General features: G+C 31.7%; 1 protein-coding gene and 1 pseudogene across 1 annotated transcript; one reads left to right on the plus strand and one right to left on the minus strand.

Annotated features, from left to right (window-relative positions):
- Nucleotides 1-912: 912 nt before the first annotated feature.
- LOC133203598 (adiponectin receptor protein-like) lies at nt 913-7,448 on the minus strand. The gene is made up of 7 exons (XM_061339367.1): nt 7,374-7,448; nt 4,735-5,032; nt 3,733-4,036; nt 3,209-3,389; nt 2,428-2,615; nt 2,060-2,253; nt 913-1,314 (listed from the first exon to the last, which is right to left on the minus strand). The coding sequence occupies exons 2-7, from the start codon at nt 4,942-4,944 to the stop codon at nt 1,183-1,185; spliced, it is 1,209 nt and encodes a 402-aa protein (XP_061195351.1). The 5' UTR covers nt 4,945-5,032; nt 7,374-7,448; the 3' UTR covers nt 913-1,182.
- Nucleotides 7,449-8,513: 1,065 nt separating this feature from the next.
- Nucleotides 8,514-23,248, plus strand: LOC133203586 (leucine-rich repeat-containing protein 74A-like; annotated as a pseudogene).
- The last annotated feature ends 341 nt before the right edge of the window (nt 23,249-23,589 follow it).

A 23,589-nucleotide genomic window follows, 5' to 3' on the forward strand; every position in this document is an offset into this window, starting at 1 on the left:
CCCCCCCCCCATCAGTGCTGAAAGCATTCACACACTCTTCTCAAAGAGTCACAACTTCAACAAAAGTAGATCTACATGAAAAGGATGCTTCAAAGGTTGCATACTTTAATAATATACAGTTTACTTCGGGAGAAAAAGATCATTTTATTAATTTTGATTTAATACATTCTTATTCAATGTTACTGATTTGATAATCTGAAGGTTTTACTTACCATGTTATTTACTCTTGAGTGTAGGAAACTTCACACAAAAGGCATTGTAGTGTCTTGAATCTCCATTAAACAATGAAATATTAGTATTTGGCCCTTTGTAACATGGATAACATGCCCGCTGTTCCAAGCATTTTAATCAACTTCAATTTTGCTATTTTCAACAAGATTGAACAATGATTTTAGAAAAATAATCTGAATATTTGGATACTATGGTTAAACTCAAGCAAACTTTTTGCTGAGTGAGCTACATGTAGGTTAAATGTCAATAAATTATGGAAGAATTGAAAAGATATGCCATATTAAAGAAATTATCTTAATCTGCCAGACCAAATTATCCCCAAAAAGAGTAAATAAAAAAAACAACAAATCTATACCAAAAACATTAGTACTTACATTAAACACTAATGATGGCCTAGAAAGGTATCTGAGTAATGATGATTATAATAAATACAGTGAATAATATACATCAACAAGTGCAAACACACATTTCAGCCTAAAATATAACAGTTATTAAATACTCTGAGGTATAAAGACTGAAAATATTTTTATCTGTTAAGCATGTGCATGTAAATATAGGTAATGTACAATTACAAAGTACCTCATGAAAGACTTGGTGATTTAAAAAAAAAAAAACAAGAAAAAAAGAAAGAAAGGTTTCCTTTTTTCATCTTCTAAAAAGAAAAAAAAAGAATTTTGACCATATTAATAATATATTCACCATGTAGAAAGTAAAGCACATGCATTTCTGAAATAGTCTTTAAATACAAAAATTTTATATTGGTTTGACAATTTATATCATTGCAAATTTGTTATACGTGTATGTCAAATACAACAAATAACTAACGTTCAATTTGTAAATGTGTTTATGACTTTCTAAAATTACATTTTCATATAATTATCACACCAATCATATTCAAGGACAAGACAAAAACAAAACCACTGTGAAGGAGTTCTGCTTTTAACTAGGAGCTTATGATTCTATTAATTCACTATCTAGACACTCCCCTAGCGTTAGCCTGTAATTAGCAATCTTGGAAATGCCATGAAAATGGACCAGTGCAGCCGCCAACACGAACATATGAAAGATCTGGTGACTCTGAAACTGTATTGTAAAACAATTAGCAAAAAATGGACATTTACTGTAAGCAATTAAAAACTAGATTTTTATGACATTTTTCAAATGGTTTTATGCAAAAATCCTGTAAATCATAGTATTATAATGACTATTCAGCAGTAGTTTAGGAATTCATATTTACAGTGTCAGATTTAAGTGATCTAGCTGCTGTCATAATGCATTGACTAGCAAGAAAATTACGTCATTTTCAGTAGATATTCATTCACCAGGTGTTCAAGTATTAATTATTGCCTTGTCGACTAAAACTATGCAATTTTGAATTGTAGAAATTGACAGGGCCAAAAAAGGCCCCAAGTGGCTCTTGCTCTTTATACAAAGTATTTTTTTATGTACAGCATGTGTAAAATCAAAGTTTATACAGTCAAACCTCATTATCTCTAACTCCATGGTACTGAGAAAAAACTTTTGAGATATCCGGGGTAAAATACTTAAGGAATAAGGGATTGGGACTTCAAAATCACTTAGACATATCCATGGTATTCTAGATATCCGTGTTCAAGATACCGAAGTTCAACTGTATATACATACATGTATATACATGAGAATATAAATCAGTCATCAGAAGTGCATTGTCAATTTTTTAGGTGGCCGATGTAAACAATTAACTTGAAAAAGAAAAATATTTCCTTTACATTCAATGCATCTCTGTCTTTTTCTTCTTTTAAAAAAGGAGTGAAATTACACAATAAAAATGTCTTTCTATATTTCTTACCCAAATATCAAATTTCCCCGGGAAAATTCTCTCAGGAATTCTGAAGGCGTATATCAGAGCTCCAACAATATACAGCAGTGCCATCAGACATAACCATCCTAAGGCCGCAAAGTTGATAGCATGATAAAACCCCTCTATAATAACGTAATGCATGGCTGGAACCACACCACTTAGTCCAAGGGCAATAAATACACCTGCAAAATATGAGAGAACCTTATATTTCTATTAACATGACTAATATTCAAGTACTAATTGCATAATTCACTGTCAGAAAGAAATTCTTTCACAGAAATTTATCATTAAATATTAAAAATCACTTGAATAGTTTCATGGTAAAAATCAGATTACATCATTGATCATATTCATACCTGCCCTAATTCCCCTGAATTCTGGTTCTGCAAATTTATCCCACAGAGAAACCACAATACAGCAGGTACCAAGGACAAATATTAGTACAAGGTAGGCAATCTTGGGTCCTAGACGACAGTAAAAACTGTAATATAGCCATGGAACAAAGGAGCCCATAGTCAGGAGAGCTATGCCACAATAGTCCAACCTGAAAATAAACAGTAACTTCTAATTCAGCAATTTAATTTCAATAAAGTAGTTTTTTGACGGATTAATTTTCAGAAAACATTTTAGGATACATATCCAAAAAGTCCTAACATATACATGTAGTTGAACTTTGGTACTTCAAATAGGGTTATTTACCAATTTACCATGAATATCTTACAGTGAATTTAAAGTTGACTATGATAGGTAAGGTCAAGTAGAAAAGGACTTCATGTTTTACTGTGAAATCACATATTTTGTGGGGTTTAATTTCATTGTTTTTGACATATGAAGAGACACATAAATTTACGTCCACCACAAAATGTAATTTTTCACATAAATTACTACTCAAATATTTTTTTCATCCACAAAATTAAATCCCCATGAACCCATATAATTTGCTCAAACTACAAAAATTTGACCCCACGAAAAAAATATGATTTTACAGTATGTTACATGTATGCACATGATAAATGTTCCCACAAAGCATGCACAATCAATGAACAAGTATCTATTCTGATGATTACTTTTTGAAACTGAAAAAAAACCCAAATTCATTTAAACTCATTGTTTTAACTATAACTCTCATGCACTTACTTGTTGAAAAGTTTTCCAATTCGCTCACTGTGACAAAACACTGTGTGGAAAATCCATGAGAATCCTAAACAAAGAATTGCTCCTGCAAAAAATGCCGAAAAAACAGCCTTTTCCTGCCACTGTACTTCTACTGTTGGCCGTGATAGAAAGTAACTCGCTATTCCAATAAAAGCTATCATTCCTAAAAACAAAAAGATATGTATGTTATTCTGTTAAACAGAATTGGTAAATACAAGGTATAAGAGATTAACAAACATTTGATATAAAATCATATTAGCTACAATATGGAAATGATAATACATGTAGCTAGCAAATGAAAACCATGCTAACTGCTACAATTGTCTTCTAGCTTTCATAATTTTTTTTATCCCTCATAATTTTCCGATTTTTCCTCAATGCCTGCACATCTTTAATACCGAGTCTATCTTTATTTACATGTTCTATTTTACAAACAATGGTAGATGCTTTATTAGTTTAGATGATTTATTTGTTTATCTGTTTTTAGTCATATAAATTTCACTCACCTAACAGATGTGTCCAAATGTTTCCAGTTTCTGTGTGTATTCTAAATATAGATTTGAAACAAACAAGAAATGAGTTGGTGGGAGGACGGTGTCCCGTGTGAAGGAAGTCGTTGTCCTGGAGCCAGTCTGGGAGAGAGTGATGGTGGACGACCCTCCAGCCCGCCGCCCACACTTTTTTGACAAACTCCTCCGCTTGTTCTGCAGCTTTACACGTCCCTGACAGAAAATCTTCCATTCTGGAATGACGAGACACTTTCAGATCTTCCTCATCTTCTTCTTCATCATTATGTCCTCTTATTCTTCTCTGTAATGATGCCAATTGACAAAATCATATTAGAAATGAATATTTCTCCTGACAATTTTGAATTAATGTTTCATTAAAAAATGACACCCCCCCCCCCCCCAAAAAAAAAACAACAACAAAAAAAAACTATATTTTCACAAACCACTTGATTAAAAAATGAAAACAGCACCTTTCTGTTGCTCAACTATTAAAAATAATGTAAGCAAAAATATAGATCTGTATAAAGATTATATACACTAGGTAAATAAAGAACAAGTTAATTATGGGACACATTTACTGATCATTCTGATGCCTTTTTTGATTGAGTAGCTGGGTATTCAATCTTAAAGATGACAGACTATCTGATCAGCTAACTGTATAGACCCCGAGGAAGACTAGCATAGCACACTAGTAGTTATTATTATCTGACCGATTGCACAACCCTAATAGTAATAAATTCTGATTGTTCTAATACTTTTAAGCTTATTAAGAAATTATGTAAAGGTACTACATGTACCTGCAAATGTTGAAATTGTGTAATTATATAATATATGTATTACAAGTAGACAACTTAATAATATGAGCAACAATCATTATGAATCTTTCAGAATTGATATACTGGAACAATAACAGATGTATCAGTTCAAATTTATGATGCACTTTATATTCTGCATGTAAATATCTTTCAACATGTTCAAATGAAAAAAAAAACAACTTACAAATCTCTTGGAAAATAAGAGTTTCCCTGACTCTGACTTCTGCGATGCGGCCTTCCGAGATAGAGTAAGATCGTCTTCTCCGTCAGAAAAGTCACTGTCTAGTGTGATATGATTTATATCTGGACTGTCTATAGATTTAGGTTGTACAATAATCGGGCTCTCGGTTATGGAGCACACATCTCCACTATCAGAATGGCTGGTACCTGCCATTTTATGTATGTATTATAACCTTGTCACTGCTTATATAAATAAAATGATTGCAGCAGTTTCTTGGGCTTCAGGATAAGAATTCTTCAACCTAAAATTTAAAAAAATTATTAAAAAAAAATAAAACAAAATGAAGTATTTTCATAATTAAATGTTCCATAAATTATAACATTTGTCACATGTTTGATATGTGATAGTTTCATAAATTTACGTATTATGCTGCATGTACTACATGAATTTTCCATGCCGAATCACCATGATCTCTATCTCATAGAATATTAAGCTTAAGACATCTTACATATGTAAAGTTGAAGACAGGAAATGTGCATTATTTACTCAGCTTCAACATGTTAAATTACAAGAAATGTATTTATAATTATCATGATTACAAGAGCATGTAGAAAATTCACACTAGCATTCCCAAATTGCCCTAAATCATGTAAATATTAGCATGATTAGAAATACCTATTTGTCAAATGAAACCATCACATTTCTGTTTCTTTATTTATACTTTTGTCTCATGGCTATAGAACTGATATATAAATAGTTTTGCTGTCACTTGTTATGTAAATTACTCGTGATTCTAATGTGTGGACTTTGCTCCTAATGTAAATAACATGTTTACAAAAGCAAAGCATAGTGATACATGTATGTTGTAATAAAAATGTAAAATTGGGTCAGACACAATAAGTCAATAGTTGATATATCGTACATGTATATGTAATTATGGCACACTGATGACAGGTAGAAAAATTCAAAATAGTTACATGTATTTAACTTTGTTTTTAATATAAATTGTAAAATTTCCACTGAAAAATAAATCTTTTCATAATTTTATTGCAACTTACAAGAAAGTAAATTGTCATAAAAATTGTGTTTTCCTTCTCCGTGTACATGTTGTAATCTTTGAGAACATTATTTCACAGTCATATATTTGTGTTCTTATTTTAAACATCAGTTGGACACCAAGTTTTGTCTAATATTACTTTTTTCTACATGTATTTTGGAATTTAAATATGATCACAAGGTGAAGTTCAAAACTTTTTACACTTAGTCTAAAACATGAAATGACTTTTTATTGCCCAAACTGTCAAAAATGTTTTAAAATATACATGTATCATACAAGCCCAGGTTACTTAGGTAATGAGTGTCGATCCTGTATAAAAAAAAATCATAATTCTTTGATTGGTTAAAAAAAGTTTGCAGGAAGCTTAACAAACATACATCTCATGCTGATAATCTAACCTCTATCAATATTTCTTTTTTTAATATTTTTGTATTGATACATCCTAATGTAAAATAACCCTTTATCAATCATGTTTTAGATATTATACTGTATAAGTGGAATTTTTAGTGAGACGCAAATTTAGCAATTTATACTTAAAAATCAGCATTAATTTTTAATTAGCAAGAAGTAATTTTAGTGGTTTTATCATGCTTAGAAAGATAACTGTAACCTCTAATGCGGAATAAACTGTTAGTGATATTTAATTTTAACGATCTCCATACCCTCGCTAAAAATGCCAAAACTGAATCCTCGCTCAAATTTCTGTTTATATGGCATTAATCTAATTAATAACTGCTGGTTCCCCCTCTCCCATAATTTTGTAAGCACTTCGAAAAAAGTACTTTTTAACATTTTCAACTGGAACTGATTAGCAGCTGGAATTTCTATTAAAAACAGTGGTCTGGGGAACAGATATTACGTTGAAATGGTTTTAAAATCCTCATTTTATACAAATATGATAAATTTAATCAAAGACAGTTCAAATATATATTTGCAAATTAATCATAACCAAAAAAGCTGTTAATGCAAGAAAGGTTATCTTTCTTAGGTATGTGTGGTTGTTTTCCTTATATATATAGTATTATATACTGCAATAGGAAAGGAGGAATGAATGGAGAAAATATATGACTAGACTAGGAATCGAACCAAGTCCATACCCATAGTCTATACTATAGAATTGAGTCCAAACTACTACAATGATGACAATACTACAATTAATGTTTACACTTTTGAATTTATTAATTATCAGCTCTTAAATTATTAATTATTTGGAACTGATCGAAATTCGGAACTGGTCAAACAACTGCATATTCTATGTAAATAAATAGCAGTTACTGATCTTAATAGCACAGGTCATAAACATAATACATACCCCCCCCCCCCCACTTTGCTGTCCTGATTGCGCAATTTTGTTGACATTAAAATTTTACCGTCAGGTTAGTTTATATGTAATTTCGAATGTCATTCCATTGTGATTAAATTTAAAATATGATATTTAAAGAATCTAAATAAGGAGTGTTTATTGTTTTCTTGTCTTGATACCGAAGTTCGTTTTTATTATCAGATCAATCTGATATATTTTTCCTTCAGCAATCTCATATAGTAATACAAAAGTTCTTCTCATATAACATTAGTTTGAACTAACCTGTGGTCCTTTTCATCCTGTGTGATAGTGTGTGTTCAGTCACGCTTGCTAAATTCCCCTCGTATGATCACTCGGATCACACAGAAAATGGCTAATGATTAAGGAAGTGCGAATGACGTTTTACACAAAAACTCCAAATCGATGACGTTTACACCGGAAGTTGCAGAAAGTAGGACAGTGTTTACATTGGAGATAACCTGCTATGCTGCGAGTAATGAAAGAGAAATTGTCAATCACTGCTTACACACAGTAACCAATAACAATGATGTGAAAAACAATTATTGTGGATAATTTGATTCAATTTAAACAAGGTAAACGTTGCAAATACTGAAAACAAAGTAGAACGCTAGGTCGCATGATAGGCCTATTGTAATTAACCTGTGTACGTACGTGTTCATTGTCTTATTGTTAATGATATCATAGGCTTCGTGTATTTTTAGTAATATGTCCAATTAATTCATATATGTTTACTAACTGTGGTTAAAAGAAGATGGCGGATCTCTCTGAGTCTCTCTCTCTCTATATAGCTCCTATGATAATTTTTTTAAAATAGATTTTTCATTAAAAAATACGAGCTAAATTCTTATATTTCTTTACAAACTTATAACGAATATAAAGCAAGAAAAGCTAAGTCAATTTTCTTTTCTGTTAATCGATGTTGTATCTCAATTTGATATTTAGGATATGTAAGTAAATATTTAATGTATAGATTGTACTAAATTAACCAACATACCACTATCGACTATTACACTTTTTTTTTTATTTGAAGGCGATAAGATATTCATATATGTAGTATCTAAATCCACTATTGGAGCTTTTGAATTAGTGCTTTCTTTCCATGCTTTTGTTACATAATATTGATCTATATGTCTGGTGAAATTCAACTTGAGTAGAATATACCTGTTGGTACATGTACCTCATCATTTATGCAATTTGGATTTATCATTTATGAACTAAAAAAGTAAAGGGAGGCCACAGAGCATATACATGGATTAATATTTACTATATAACTCCTTAATATAACTTACAAATAATTTTGAAAATAATTTTAAATTAATTTAAGGTTTAAATATTTTGAAGATATATATGATTGTTTTTGTAATTGTTATTTATGATATACAGGTATAGAATCACACTTTTTAATAAAGTAATATGGATGGTACAGAAGAATTGCAAGGGGAATCTTTACCCACAGAAGAAGGCCAACATTCAAAAGTTCTAAGTTTGATTCGCCCACATTCTGCCAAAGGCAAAAAACCACCCAGCAGCCCAAGTGCTTCCAGTACCCCAGAACCACCCATCGGTAGAATCAGACGACCATGGTCAGCTCATCCAAAAACCAGAGCCGATGTCTCAAAGAAGAAACTAGTCCGAGAAAATTTAAAGAAATCTCACATGAGGCCACCGAACAGACGACAGAAATCCAAGGAAGATGACCGCCAAAAAGAGGAGAAGGAAGCAGACGATACTCAAGTTATTGGATTAGAATGTCCAGCATTGGATTACAAGCCACAAAGATACAATGTCAAAGATCAAATGACAGACCATGAAGGACAGGAGGAGAAGGATATGTTAGAATATGGAGTCACCACTTTGGTCTCAGGTATAATTGAATTTTTCAGTAAATTATGTAATGGATTTTTATAAAATAGGACTAAAAAAAAATTATTTTTATTCTAAATTGAATGAACAGAAAAATAAGTCATTTCTATTTGAATCAAATACAAAATTACTTGAAATAAAGATTGGTGTAAAATGTACAAAAAAAATGAAATAGTTTTATTCTCAATGGACTTTTGAAATGCCTTTATAAAGAGTCGTCTGGACGTTCCCCATCCCCTGAGCACAGCTGGGCAATGACGCAGGTCAAGAGAGATATGTCAAAGTCAAAGAAACAGCATCCAACATTTGAAACATGGACGATGATGTCACCACATGATTCTGAAGAATACGACACAGACTTGGAGATAGATATGCTCAAAAGTAGGCCGCTTATTTCAACTATCAAATTAAATCCAGATCATTTTCTTAAATTGGTTTTATTATGAATTGATAAAATTTAAATATATTGTACATATCTGTACAACACAGTAGTTGTTTAAAAAGACAGAAACTGAGGGGAAAAAAAACAAATAAACAAAAAAAAAAAAAAAAAAAAAATGTGACTTCATAGCTTTGTATAGATTGAAGTGTCTTAAGTCGTTCTTTATTACTTGCTTTCCACTTACTTCAATCAAAGATGATTTTTGACAGGAATCCCCCCTCCCCCGATAAACACTACAGGGGGTTTCAAACCTTCATCGTAATTAACTTCTGAACACATCAATATGCAATGTATTAGAAGTCCTTACAAAAAAATCTTTGAAAAGAAATAAAGTAAATATATTTCATTAAAATCGTGATGGGTGGTGTACTGCTTTCTTTTAACAATGTTTAATGGAATGATTATATCAAGAATAATTTACAGTTTTGTTTAGATCACATTCTTATATGTAATAGAAAGATAATTTATTGGAAAACTATGTTGGAGAGGTGCAAGGTTGTATATAAGTATGATTTGTTTGCGGGGGGGGGGGGGGGGTGTCCACAAGTCAATGTAACATTTTGGCAACATTTCCAAATTTTATCCAAAAATAATAGTGGAATACTTTGCCTTTAAAATTTGTAGAAATATTTGTAAATTGGTATACACTAGTACAAAAGGTATACAGGTGTACCATCACATGTTTATAGACAGCATATAGAACTGAATAGTAGGGAAAAAATAAAGAATACAGATTTACAATCTTATCTCTTTCTCTCTCTCTTTATGTTATACGGAATATTATATACATGTATAATGATCTACAAAATGCATAGTTAAGTCAAATTTCTGTTCCGTATAATACCTCTGATTTGAAGTAACATAAAGTGATAAAAGTTCATAATTCTGTTATGTTGGTTAATATTGGTAAAAAAAATATATGGGATTTGATTTGGGATATGATTTTAATGTAGTCATATTGTCATTATTGTGACATGCTCAAACATCTGTGCAGATTTGGAAGAAGTTAAACAAAAACTTCAGAAAAAAGAGAAAAAGCCACCGAAAAAAGGAAAGTGTTTGTGAATGGTTCTAGCACACTGAGTTGATAACAGAGTCTGTCTAACAGTGTAATTAAAGCTTGTATGGACTACCATTCACCTACTAAGTCATTTTTCATTTCAATTCGTTTTGCATGAAATAAAAATATTGTAAAATATTAATCGTATCTTTAACATCACAATAACTGCATTATCCATAAATATATGAAATTTCATAAAAGATTCTAATCCATTATAATCAAAACCGATTGTTTTTTATATATTGTTGTGCATGTTTCAAATTGGAAATACAATACCGAACCAGAGAAGAGCAAGAGAAAATGCATCTATTCCCCCCATGTGCTTGATCAGCATAAATACTGGGAGTTCAAGCCTTGATAATGAAATATTTCAGAATACATGTACCAGCATTTCTTAATCACTAACTGTTGTTCATCATATTATCCGAAGAAGCCAAGTTTAGAACTATGCTTTCATACAATGAAATGCATATAATTTGTAAAATATTTCTGAAATATCAATTAGACACAAAAGTAATTTCTACAATATAATTTTTTTCGACTGAATTAAAATGAAGCATACAAGAATGAAGAAATTTCGGGACCTGAATTGCAGATAAGTGTATTGATCAGAATATAGGATTTTGACCACAATTCCATCGGTTAAGAGGTTTATTCTTCCTAGGAATTGTGAAAAAGGAAAACAGTTTGCTTTAAAATTTTCTTTATTATTATTAATAAATAAATTCCCTCCTTGACAACTGAGGAGTATAATTTTGAAAACATCTTTGAATACTAAGTGCACAAATTATAAGCGGCTCCGTTTCTATGTGGATATTCATCATTCTGTTGTATAAAGAACAGCTCATATTCCAGTTGATAAATGTCTGAATTGTACATAAATTTTCAACTTAATCAGGGAATCGATACACTTCTGATCAAACGTTTGTATATCAAAATATACTTATTATTGAACTTATTGCGTTTGTTGTGTTACTTTAACATAATTATAGTGTACCATGTTTGCTTTGATATTACTTTATTTGTATGTTTTAAAACAGAGTTTAGTGTATAATTTAGACACAAGAATATTAAACATTAAACATAATCACGATCATGGACTCGATAAATATAAGATCAGAAACTTTATTTCTTTAATTCTTTTTGTTAAAGTATAAATTATAGTAAACCTTTAAACAAAAAAGTTTGTTCATCTTAATTTATACTATGTTTGCCAATTTGATGACGTTGACTTAAAATTGCACGAAAAAATAAATAAATCCTTTCAAAAGTGATGCATTACTTAGCCAACGTCTTAACTTTGGCAATAGCCCAAGACAAAGATTAATGTTCAACTGCAAGAGTTATAGGAGAATTACATAGAAACTTAGCTAACAAAGCAGTGAGTATGATGTTTAATGGGCTAGCTTGAATTTCTTTATAACGTAATATACACAAAAATTCTCAAAGAGCACAGAGGAAAGCGAAGAATGAATAATATTTTTTATCTCATTTACAGAAATAGAAAAACCAATAGACCCCACAGGAAAAACAACTTACCTAGACCAGTGTAAAAGAGACGGTATGATAAGTTGTCGATAAAGAGATACATTTATTATCATTATGGGGTTGATTTCTGCTTGTGTAACAAATCTACATGATACTTTTCATAGTAAAAAAAAAAAAAAGAATATGTGCAGACAGCATAATGTTGTTAAATTGTCTCTAGATTGATTCTGGGAATGTACTCGTGTGCGATGTTCCAAGAGAGAAATTATCAATACTCTAAATAAAACATGTTAAATGGATGGATATTTATATCAGTTGTCTTTTTTTGGCCTCTGAAGGTTTGATTCCTGTTTCATACCTTTCTCGTCATCTTGGCGACAGAAATCTACGCATGCGTCATCACTATCTTGGAGGGACTGCTACAAAACCAGTGGCAAGGGCCCTCGAGGTATATAAGACAAGTTTTAACTGCGTTCCATATGTTATGAGTACAAAATGCATTAAAAAGGTTTTTGTATTTTACCTTTGAATAAATCTTATGCTTGCATTTCATTTTAGAACATTGCAAACTTTAAAAAATACATCTCCAAATTTTTTTTTTTTTTTTTTTTTTTTTCGTTCTTAATATTAATATTACTTCTCAATACACAAAAAAAACCTTTTAAGCTTTTGTTGTTTAATGAATCTATGTATTAATGGTTCTATGTGTAAGTGAAAAGTTTGTATAAGAATATTTTCAGAGTTTAATTTGAGAAGTTTTCATTAATTTTAAGTTCAACACAGTGACGGAGAATCTCGACCTAGGGGACAATTACTTGGAGGGAGATGGAGCAGTTTATCTCTGTCGAATGCTTAAGGATAATATGTTCATTGTGTCACTGGTGTGTACCGTACCCTCTCTGTGTTTATCAATACTCCAATTATTATGTCATGTTATACACACATGATATAAAGGAATTGTTAATTGCGTTTAGGAAATACCTCTCCTCAATTGATTATTTAAATTGACTAGGTATCAGTATTACTCTGGCTTTCAAAACGAATTTAACAAACAAGCAAACAAACCAAAAATAACAAAATAAAATGAAAGAAAGAATGACAGGCTTATGGGATATAACGAGAGGAGCTGAAAATAAAATTAGAGAGTTGGCCCTGGAATGTACCAATTTTAAACACGTTTCCTTGTTGTAGGACATTTCCAATAATTTCATCCAGTCAAAAGGAGCAAAAGCAGTTGCGAGCATGTTGGATGTCAACACGACATTAAAAACTCTCTCATTGTCTGGTGAATGTTTTATATTTTGTAGAAAATTAATATATTTTCATTCTGTATTATAAGACACGTTGAGTACCGCCATCCACACGGACGTGGCCGCAAAATCGGTCAAATTGTTTACTTATTAATATAAAGAGGGCATCTGTAGCATTATCTGACTAACAGCAATTTGTTAAAATAATTTGGAAGTATTCATGTTTTTATCCCTTACGTATAAATCAAATGAAATCACTTTGTCATTTTATTTATTTATTTATTATTATTTTTTAAAAATATTTTTTACGTATCTACAGGCAATCAGCTATGTGACCGGGACGCAGGATATTTTATGGAGGCTCTCAAAAGCAACACATCTCTGACGTCACTGGACCTCAGTAACAACGAATTTGGTGAAGCCGGGGGAATGTATATTGCCGGAGCTCTGGTATGTTGTATGTTTCAAAAACAAAATGTAAATCATTAGCATGATAAATTTATAGGTATTCAATATATACAGCAGATCCAAATTTTAAGCAGGAAGACAGAATTTTAAATGATCTATTTGAAAAGGCCAAGGAAAATCCCTTTCGGAATCTCCAACACCAGAAAACATGCTGGGATCTGTGATTATGAATGAAATATGAAGATAACAAACAGAAATCAAGTTCAGAAGTCCATTGAAACAGTGAAGCAAACACGGACCTCTAAAACAAGGTGCCATGGAGGGAGTATCAGATGCTCCTATTAACTGGTCACACCCGCTGTGTACCCTTTGTCATGATTTGGTAAACGGAGAGATTTATAGTAAATTCAGTATGAAAATAATGGCTTAACACTAATTGTATGAAAGACGTCAGTCAACAGTCGTCCGAACGTCAGATTGTTTTGACAAACAAGGTCATAGTATCGACCATAGAATTTGAGAAATGGTGCCCCCAATCGAGATTGTGGATACCCCTGTATCATCAATTGTTGTCAGTAGCCTGTCTCATTTTAAAAATTGTTCATACAAAGAACATCCTCTTTTGTATCGAATCAACTGTGAGACATATACCACGTATGCAGGTGATACTGGCATATTGCTACATAAAAAAGGGAAGTTGAAGATAGAAAAGTCATCATGTTTATCATAAAGTTTAGGTGTTAGTTTAATTTAATTTGATTTAAGTTTAATTTGTCTTTAATATCTTCCTCTAGTAAAATAACCCAATATGAAGCAGTTGTGCCAGACTCCGTGGTACCGGTGTCTTATTTTGAGTTCAAATACATGTAAATTGAATCAACATATGAATGAAAATACTTGTTGATAAAACGTCATCGATATTGAATAATGCTAATAATAGTCTTATTTTCCGTCTGTTCATTAAAGTTAAATTTGCCAACAGAGGCAATTAATGCCATAAAATTAGTGATATTCTTAATCATAAAAAGGTCCACCCTTGCATTCCATCATATTTTATGTTGATATGCACACATTGCATTTTTTTTTTTACAAATGTCTTTCAACAATGCTTCCAAACTTTAAATTGCAAATAAACTCTACAGTGCCAAAATATTGTCCATCTGAAACATAATCCTCCTACAATGTACGTGTTCATGTTCATCTTCTCCTTACAGTAAGAGTCCTGCTGCACATCTATTATTACTGGTGATATGAATATAGTTCACAATGAGACCTAATAAATCAACTCATTTTAAAAGGACCAAAATTTAGGGAAACGGAATTTTTTTTTAATTGGCGCCAGAAGTTTATAAATATTGTGAATTCTATCGAAGATTATGCCAGACGATGGATTAAGTATGAAGGAGAAGACCTAAGACACTATGTCAGAATGGATAAAAAGTATAAGGTGGATGTTAAATTCTCTAAAACGACTGAGGGGCAATATGAGAACCATCTATCCTTTTGTATTCAATATTTAGAAGTGTCTAAGGAATTATATTTTAGATTACATGATCAATATGTACTGGTCCCAGCTGGCAAAGCAGGTGACAACGTTGTCTTTGTATACAACTGCATTTTAGATGAACTTGGGTTGAATTCAACGACTGGTAATCCGAATTATACTCATAGTTCCCTTTCTGAGGAATAGATTCTTCAAAATCACATGTCAGTTTTAAATATTTTCAATATTCCTAACAACCAAATTGATTTTGAATTATCATACCTATATTGGATTCCAAACTTTATAAAAATCCTTACAATCAGATACACAGCTGGATCGAGAAAAAATTCCACCAGCCTCTTTTTTTCACTTCAGCAGTACTGTGAAACAACATATTCGAGAACTGGCGTTAATCAAATGTGAATACTTGAAACTCAAAGATCTTTTATAAAATTTGAAATCACAACTCAATAGCGCCAATGTGTGTGACTTTTCAACACTTTCTATAACCATTTCCCAAGATAAATAAAGACAAGGCTCTTTGACATCATGGATAACTGCTTTGATTTTAAAAAGAATTGAACTCGCAAATTTTCGTATCTGTAGGCTTACTTTGTTAAAAAACATTTTGATTCTAGACACAGATACTCTGACGTTGATGTTTAAAGATGCTGGAGTTTCTCATTGACATTATCTATGTAGTCTTTGGAGACCAGGTTTTCCTACAATCTGTTGAAATTCCCATGGTTACTAATTTGTGCACCATTACATATAAACAGACCTTTTTTGTATTCTCATGAAACAGAATTTATTTAAAAAAAAAAGTCTACATTAAAGAAGAAGTCTCTTGCTGTGGCTTTCAATTCGACATTTAGATACATCGGTGATGTTTTGTCAATTAACAATAATTATTTTCATTCATAAGTTGATTCAATATACCCTATTGACCTTCGAATAAAAGACACCAGAGAGTCTAGCAGCTGCTTCATATTTGTATTTCTCCGTATGACCGATCTTGACAAAGAGCACACGGTGGGTGTGACAGGTTGACAGGAGATGCTTACTTTTCCATGGTACCTGATCCCACCTTTGTTGTTTTTAAAGGTCCGAGATTGCTGTACTCACAATTTGTTTTTTGAACGTGATAACCGTTTGTTATCATCATATTCCATAAAAAAGTTTTTTTTTTCATTTGAAAGAGGTTGTTGTGAATCCAGCAATTATAAAAAAAAAATGAAACCATAAATTCAATGACTTTGTCTGTGAAGGTTGGCAATGAAAGCATTACAGACCTGGACCTCAGCTGGAACTCGATACGCAACAAGGGAGCCGAGGCCATCGGTAAAGCTCTCTCTGTAAGTATACCCTAGTCAGTCTGTATAGAAATGACAAGGGAGCCGAGGCCATCGGTAAAGCTCTCTCTGTAAGTATACCCTTCTCAGTCTGTATAGAAATGACAAGGGAGCAGAGGCCATCGGTAAAGCTCTCGCTGTAAGTATATCTTAGTCAGTCTGTATAGAATTGAGAAGAGAGCCGAGGCCATTGGTAAAGCTCTGGCTGTAAGTATATCTTAGTCAGTCTGTAAAGAATTGAGAAGGGAGCCGAGGCCATCGGTAAAGCTCTTACTTAGCTGAGGCCATCGATAAAGCTCTCACTGTAAGTATACCCTAGTAAGTCTGTATAGAAATGACAAGAGAGCCGAGGCCATCGGTAAAGCTCTCGCTGTAAGTATACCCTAGTCAGTCTGTATAGAAATGACAAGAGAGCCGAGGCCATCGGTAAAGCTCTTACTTAGCTGAGGCCATCGAAAAAGCTCTCGCTGTAAGTATACCCTAGTCAGTCTGTATAGAAATGACAAGAGAGCCGAGGCCATCGGTAAAGCTCTCGCTGTAAGTATACCCTAGTCAGTCTGTATAGAAATGACAAGAGAGCCGAGGCCATCGGTAAAGCTCTCTCTGTAAGTATACCCTAGTCAGTCCTTATAGAAATGACAGGTGAAAATCATAAAAATGAAAATGAAATAATTTAGCTGACAAAAGACTGTATATCACTCTCAAATGACAGAATGTGTATGTGCACATGTAAATTAAATAATGCTTTTTGAGTAATTTGATTTACATGTAATAATTGTAATTACTGTAACGCAACTTTATATCCATGCTGGAAATATCCTAAAAGGTTACTATGTATCCTCAAATTGCTATGAAGTATTATTAATATCGTAATAAGGTCACTGACAACAAGGTGTTATTACTTAAGCAGTAAGTCAATTTCTTTAACTTTCATGATTCCAAGTAGATTCCAGTAATACTGAACATTCCAAGGTTTATTTTCTGATCAATACTTACTTTTTTGGCACAGCATCGGTTTCTTATTTTATCGTTTTCCCATTATCTAGAACAACCAGGTTTTGGAAGTTTTAGACGTGTCCTGGAATGGATTTGGATTGCCTGGATGTCGAGGTTTACAGCTGGGCCTCCGTGTTAACTCCAAACTACGTGTTCTGGATATCAGGTTTATATACATGTATTTATAGTGTACTGAGACATGTATTCCAGGCCTAATAACATGGATGTTCTTTAGTAAACCAGATAAATAAAATAAACTGTCAGTAAAAAAGATGAAAACATCGTAGTTACTTTATTTTTCAGCAACAACAGAATCAACAAGAACTGTGCAAAAGAATTATCTTTAGGTCTGAGCAAGAACTTTGGCTTAGAAACATTGTTGGTAAGTTAAAACAAACATTTCATAAGTAGTACTTAATTTATTACCACCAACAAATCGTGATACATTACTTTGGAAGGGAAATGAGAAAGCTTTGAAAGTGATGATGCCCAGTATTTGTTTTGCCGAAACTTTTACAAAAAAGGAAACTTTTTAAAAACTTTTAAATTGCCGATATTTTCATCAACAGTTTGCCGCAATCTAGATCTCTCAATTTCCAATGCTAGAAAAATAAATACAAGGAAATGGCAAATTATGAAATAATTATTCTTTTACAGATGAACTTGAATGCATTGACAGATGAAGGTATAGAAATTATATTGAAAGCTGTGAATCAAAGCCAGACCCTCTCTTACATCTCTCTTCAGGTAAACATCTCTACTCCATGAATATACCTATTGATTTATATCCCTCAATAAATTACATGCCTTATTGAATTTCCTTTCTTTATAATATTGCAATGCTTAAAAGTTTTTAAATACATTGTATTCCTTGCTTTAATATAAAACCTCTAACAAATGTTTAACATTCATTTCAATTTTTTTCTTAAATATACCTGTCAAAATATATACTTGAGTTGTCTGTAATCTTGTTATTTTTTGCTCACGAAAATTTCACCCCTGAACTAACCACAGACACTTTGGAAAAATTTTGTCTCAAAGTAGGAATCATCCTGAGGCACTTGGCACCAAAACCTATATGTTCAAATTAAGTCAAAGGTATTGTGGCACATTGCATGTTGTATGTAGGATTGTAAGTGCACCAAGAAGGAATGTGTATATATTCTACAGATTCTGAAGGTTTCTTAGAATCATTTTAAAGTTTAAAAACAATAGAATAAATTTCAGAAGTATAGCAACCTATTTTACTATTTTGAAAATATACATACGATGAACTTAAAAAGGTTCTGTCACAAATTAAACCTCAGAGTTTTATAAGGAGTTTATATGCTTGTTTTGTTCTCTTTCTTTTAATGAAACATAATTCAGTCTAATCATATGCTATTAAACTATTAGAAAAAAATCTATTCAAACTAGATTATTACACACCACATTTAGCTCATCTTGATTGATTAATTCAACTTTTACCGAATTTCATCACAGAATTTGAATTTAAATAACAGTTACATATTCAGAGGCACATGAGCAGTGTTGAACAAAGTGATTGTTTATACTTCATAATGAATTTCCTTATTTAAATTTAAGGATAGTTTAAGTAAACCTTTCTAAGTCTTCATTGCTAACTTTCAGAACTGCGGGGTAAGTATTCTGTTGACGTTTGAATAAAAAGTGGATCCTACTCTAGAGTTTGTTTTGCAAATTCTTATGTGAAACAGAAATTAATCTTATCTGTTTTTTCGTAATCAGTCGTGCGTGATTTGTATTTATTTGCGAAACTTTTTTTCTTTAAAAATCAGGATATCTTTTAGTTTGTTTTCATCCTTTTTAAAAACTCTATTTCAATTATTTAACTGGTTCTACATTCTTAATTTGAGAACTACATGTATTTATACCGGTAAATGGAATATTTCTAGCTGAGTACTTCTAGCTGGGTATATCATTTAAATTACAATATTGCTGCGGGAAGAAAACATATTTTGAACTTTCTGAACACACTTAAGATGTGGTATAAGTTAAGACTTTTTTTTGCTCGATCTATTATGACGTCATAATTCTGGCACTTTACAGCTAAAATTGACTTGAGTTGAAATTGAGCATTTTCATAGCATTAAGTTTGAAATCATGTGAAAAATGATCCGGATTCCACAAACTAAGTATCTAATTTAATAGTATATTAAAGAAGAGGCCAAGAACATGTAAATTACAGTTTTCTCAGAGAATGTGGCAGTCTGGATACATTTTCTTTGTCAATTATTGGGGGGAAAATCCAAATTTGTAACTACATTTCTTCATTGTTCTATGAAAATGACAGATTAAAATACGCATTTTGGCATTGTGTTTGCATAAAAATTCTCCCAATACCGCAGACACTTGATTCTGAAATAATTTGTTTACCTTGTAGTCTAAGCATAATGATAACATGTATTGTACTACGGGGTAAACAAGTGCCTGTGCCCAATAATCCAATTTATACCAAGCTATAGTTATTACATGTAAACATAATTAAAGGAATTCATTTCTCACTTAATTTTTACCTGCAGATTAAGTATAATATTTTTAAAACAAATTAGATAAAAATTAATTTATTATTCTTTTACTAGTTATCTATAACTTTTCCGGATATCAAAGTAAACAATAAAATCAGTATTGGATATACTCAGCCAGTGATTTCATTATACCTAGGTTAAACTATCCCTTGTATTAAATGTTTTCTCCTTCCTGCATGCTAATTTTAAACTATTCCAACCTCGATCTTTTCCCGTATTTCCTTTATCTCTATTTCTTATATAAAATATAACCATTACAGCTGTAGCAAAATGAAATGTATCAACCCGTTAATATTTTATTAGTTCGGAGAATAAGGTAGTTAGTTGAGAAGGATACCTTGAAGAAAATCTGACAGTTTTTCTAGGAGCTGGATCCATTTTCGTAGAATGAAAATCAGATGGGTTTAATGCAGTGATGTTATCATTCACTCACTTCTAGAATTCCATTGATCATGTTGATACGGTGTGCACATAACGAGGTCTAGTTTAACAAAATATAAAACGTAAATTACTTAATACTAATGACGAAGGTAATGGTAACTTGTAGAATATATACGTACATGAATCTGAAAATCTCTATTATGTTGCAAGAGTGTATATATTCAATATACAAACTGTTATTACAAGATTGAGTTTTTTGTTGGCATCTGTGTTATGATGTTTTTGTTCTGGATGTGATGTGTGTTTTATCATTATCAAATAAGTTCGAGCTGAAAGTTACTAGTATTTATTTGCTATTTCCCTGTATTTTATTCATGTTGAAAAAGTTGTAGCTAATATTTAACGCATATTGTACGGTAACTGTGAATGCCATAGTATATTTACATGCATGTCTGTTTTAGATGGTAGAACATTAGGTAACAGTGTAGATGTACCATAATAATACGTATTTCAGTTCAATTAATTTACACTTTGTTTAGAATATGGTCAATATTTTGACTGCCCAAAACCAGACAAAGAATAGATCTATGATAAAGATTCAGTTGTCTAAGGCCTTTTAGACATTTAAAATTTTGGCATTTTCCCAAAAATTTCTTTATGCTCCAAAATACATTGGGGGCAAATCTATTATAATACTTTACTAAAGAAGATTGCAATATTTTTTAGATATTCACTTGATGAAACTGCACCCTTTAGCCAACTGAATGGTCACTGAAAGGTCTACAAAGATAACTGAATGGCAGAACTCTGCCATTCAGTCACCTTTCAGCAATCTTTCAGTCACCTTTCAGTTGATTAACTGAATGACGGAGTTTAATCCTGTGATTCCTTTTTTTAAAACATTTCATCTTAATTTTTTCACATTTTTTTAATTATCTTCTACTTAAGGAAATGAACATTAATATGAACAACTACAAAAAAATACAACAAATGAAAAAAGAAAACGATATGACTATACTTCATGGAGGTTTAGGGGGCGCACAGCGATATACGGTAATTAATAAGAAATAATTATGGCAAGAAATGGACTCTAAACCTTAGTGTTAATTTGTTTTCACATTGTAAAATTCCATTTCAATGACTAAAGGGAAAAATTGAATTAATTTATAAATTTTATAAACTGCAGATTTATTAATCTCTATAGAGGTAAAAATTAATCTATTCATTTAAGCAATGCACCACATTTTTAGGATCTAATTTTTAAAAGTGCACAATTTAAATCTTTGATTTTAATTTGTTTTAAATCTTATTTAAATTCTAGCCCCAAACAAGCGTTTTAAAGGTCCTTTCTAAGTTCCTAAAAGAGCATAGGATGGACTTAGAGGGAGCATTACGGCAGCAGGACAAGGACCACAGTGGAACACTACAACAAGAGGAACTCAAGTTAGCCTTTAAGGAGGCTGGACTTAGGCTTACAAATGTAGGTTTTCTCGGCTATAATTAGTCAAGGAGGCTGGATTTAGGCTTACAATTGTAGGTTTTCTCAGCTGCAGGTAGCCTTCAAGGAGGCGGGACCTAGGCTTGCAAATATAGGTTTTCTTAGCTATAATAGCCTTCAAGGAGGCTGAACTTAGGCTTACAAATGTAGATTTTCTAAGTTATAGTTAGTGTTCAAAGAGGCTGGACTTAAGCTTACAAATGTAGGTTTTCTCAGCTAGTCTTCGAGGAGGCTGGACTTAGGCTAACAAATGTAGGTTTTCTCAGTTTAAGTTAGCCTTCAAGAAGACTGGACTAAGGCTTACAAATGTAGGTTTTCTCAGCACTAGTTAGCCTTCGAGGAATTTGAACTTTGGATTCTAAATGTAGGTTTTCTCAGCTCTAGTTAGCATTCAAGGAACCTGAACTTAGGCTTATAAATGTAGGTATTCTCAGCTGTAGTTTGCCTTCAAGGAGGCTGAACTTACGCTTACAAAGGTAGATTTTCTCACTATAATTTCTTAGGCCCAAGTTTGGAATTGCTGATTTTATCAGATAATGCACTTGCTTATTTTTAAAGACAGGTATTTCAAGAACTAATCTATTATGTTCCCACACTCCTGTGAAGCTATATCATAAGAAAGAATCACTGTATAGCAATTTCTGGAGAAATATAATATAATTAAGATACATGTAACCACTTTTTAGTTTGGTAATATTGACAATAATACACTTCTAGATATAAATCCATCTGTAACTCTGTATGATAGTCAACTTGTGAAATATTTTTTTCCCAGAGACAAATGGATGTCTTGGTGGAAGAAATCGATGTAACACATTCTGGCTCAATAAAATGGGAGTAAGTCCATAATTTATTGCTTCATTAAAAAGCACCTAAATCTTTAAAAAAAATCATATATGTACATATATTTTTTTTTTTAAAAATTCATGTATTTTTCATGTAATTTAAAAAAGAGTAAGTCCATAATCTATTGCTTCAATATAAATGCACCTAAAGCTGTGAAAAAAATTAGAAATACATATAATAAATTTTTTTAAAAAGATTTCTAAAATTTCATGTATTTTTCCTGTATAATTCAGAGATATACTAAATGGAAAAGTGTTAATGGAATACAACAGAAGGAAGTCCTCGGTGGCTTACAAACTTGCTGAGGTGGACCAGGAGACTTTATTTAGCAACATGAAGAAAAGACAACTCACAGTTATATAACGAAGCAAGTCTCATTGTGAAGGAACACTATGCCAGTACGCCTAATTTATTCTGCTATGCAATGTCTTAGCTTTTTTCACTGACTTTTTTTCAAGTTAGTCATTGGGAAAGTCATCTGAATAAAGGAGTCTAAGCTCATCACGTTCTCTTTCTTATGAACAAGGAATTTTTTTATTGTGTTTTGTAGCATGTACTTACAAGGTATTTCAGTGATTTACAAAATTCATAGTACTTAAGGCTTTTTATTTTTTTAAACCCTTGGCCATTTTACATGTATCAAAACAAATTTCCAACTACGTAGAAGTGTAAAAGAAAAGAATATTCAAATAAGGGTTTTATCTGTTACCCTTAAACATTCTGTAGTGTTGTTTTTTTTATTTATACCTTTATGCACAAAATATCAGTGAATGGGAAACTTGATCTGGTTAGAGATATCTTTGTTTTGAAAAAAAGTTGTAATTTGCTCTATTTCACATGATGAAGTGTTATCGCTTGTTAAGT

Source organism: Saccostrea echinata, unplaced genomic scaffold, assembly GCF_033153115.1.
Source record: "Saccostrea echinata isolate AGI-Se365-2 ecotype Australia unplaced genomic scaffold, CSIRO_AGI_Sech_v1 ptg000051l, whole genome shotgun sequence".
In the NCBI taxonomy this organism is placed as follows: domain Eukaryota; kingdom Metazoa; phylum Mollusca; class Bivalvia; order Ostreida; family Ostreidae; genus Saccostrea; species Saccostrea echinata.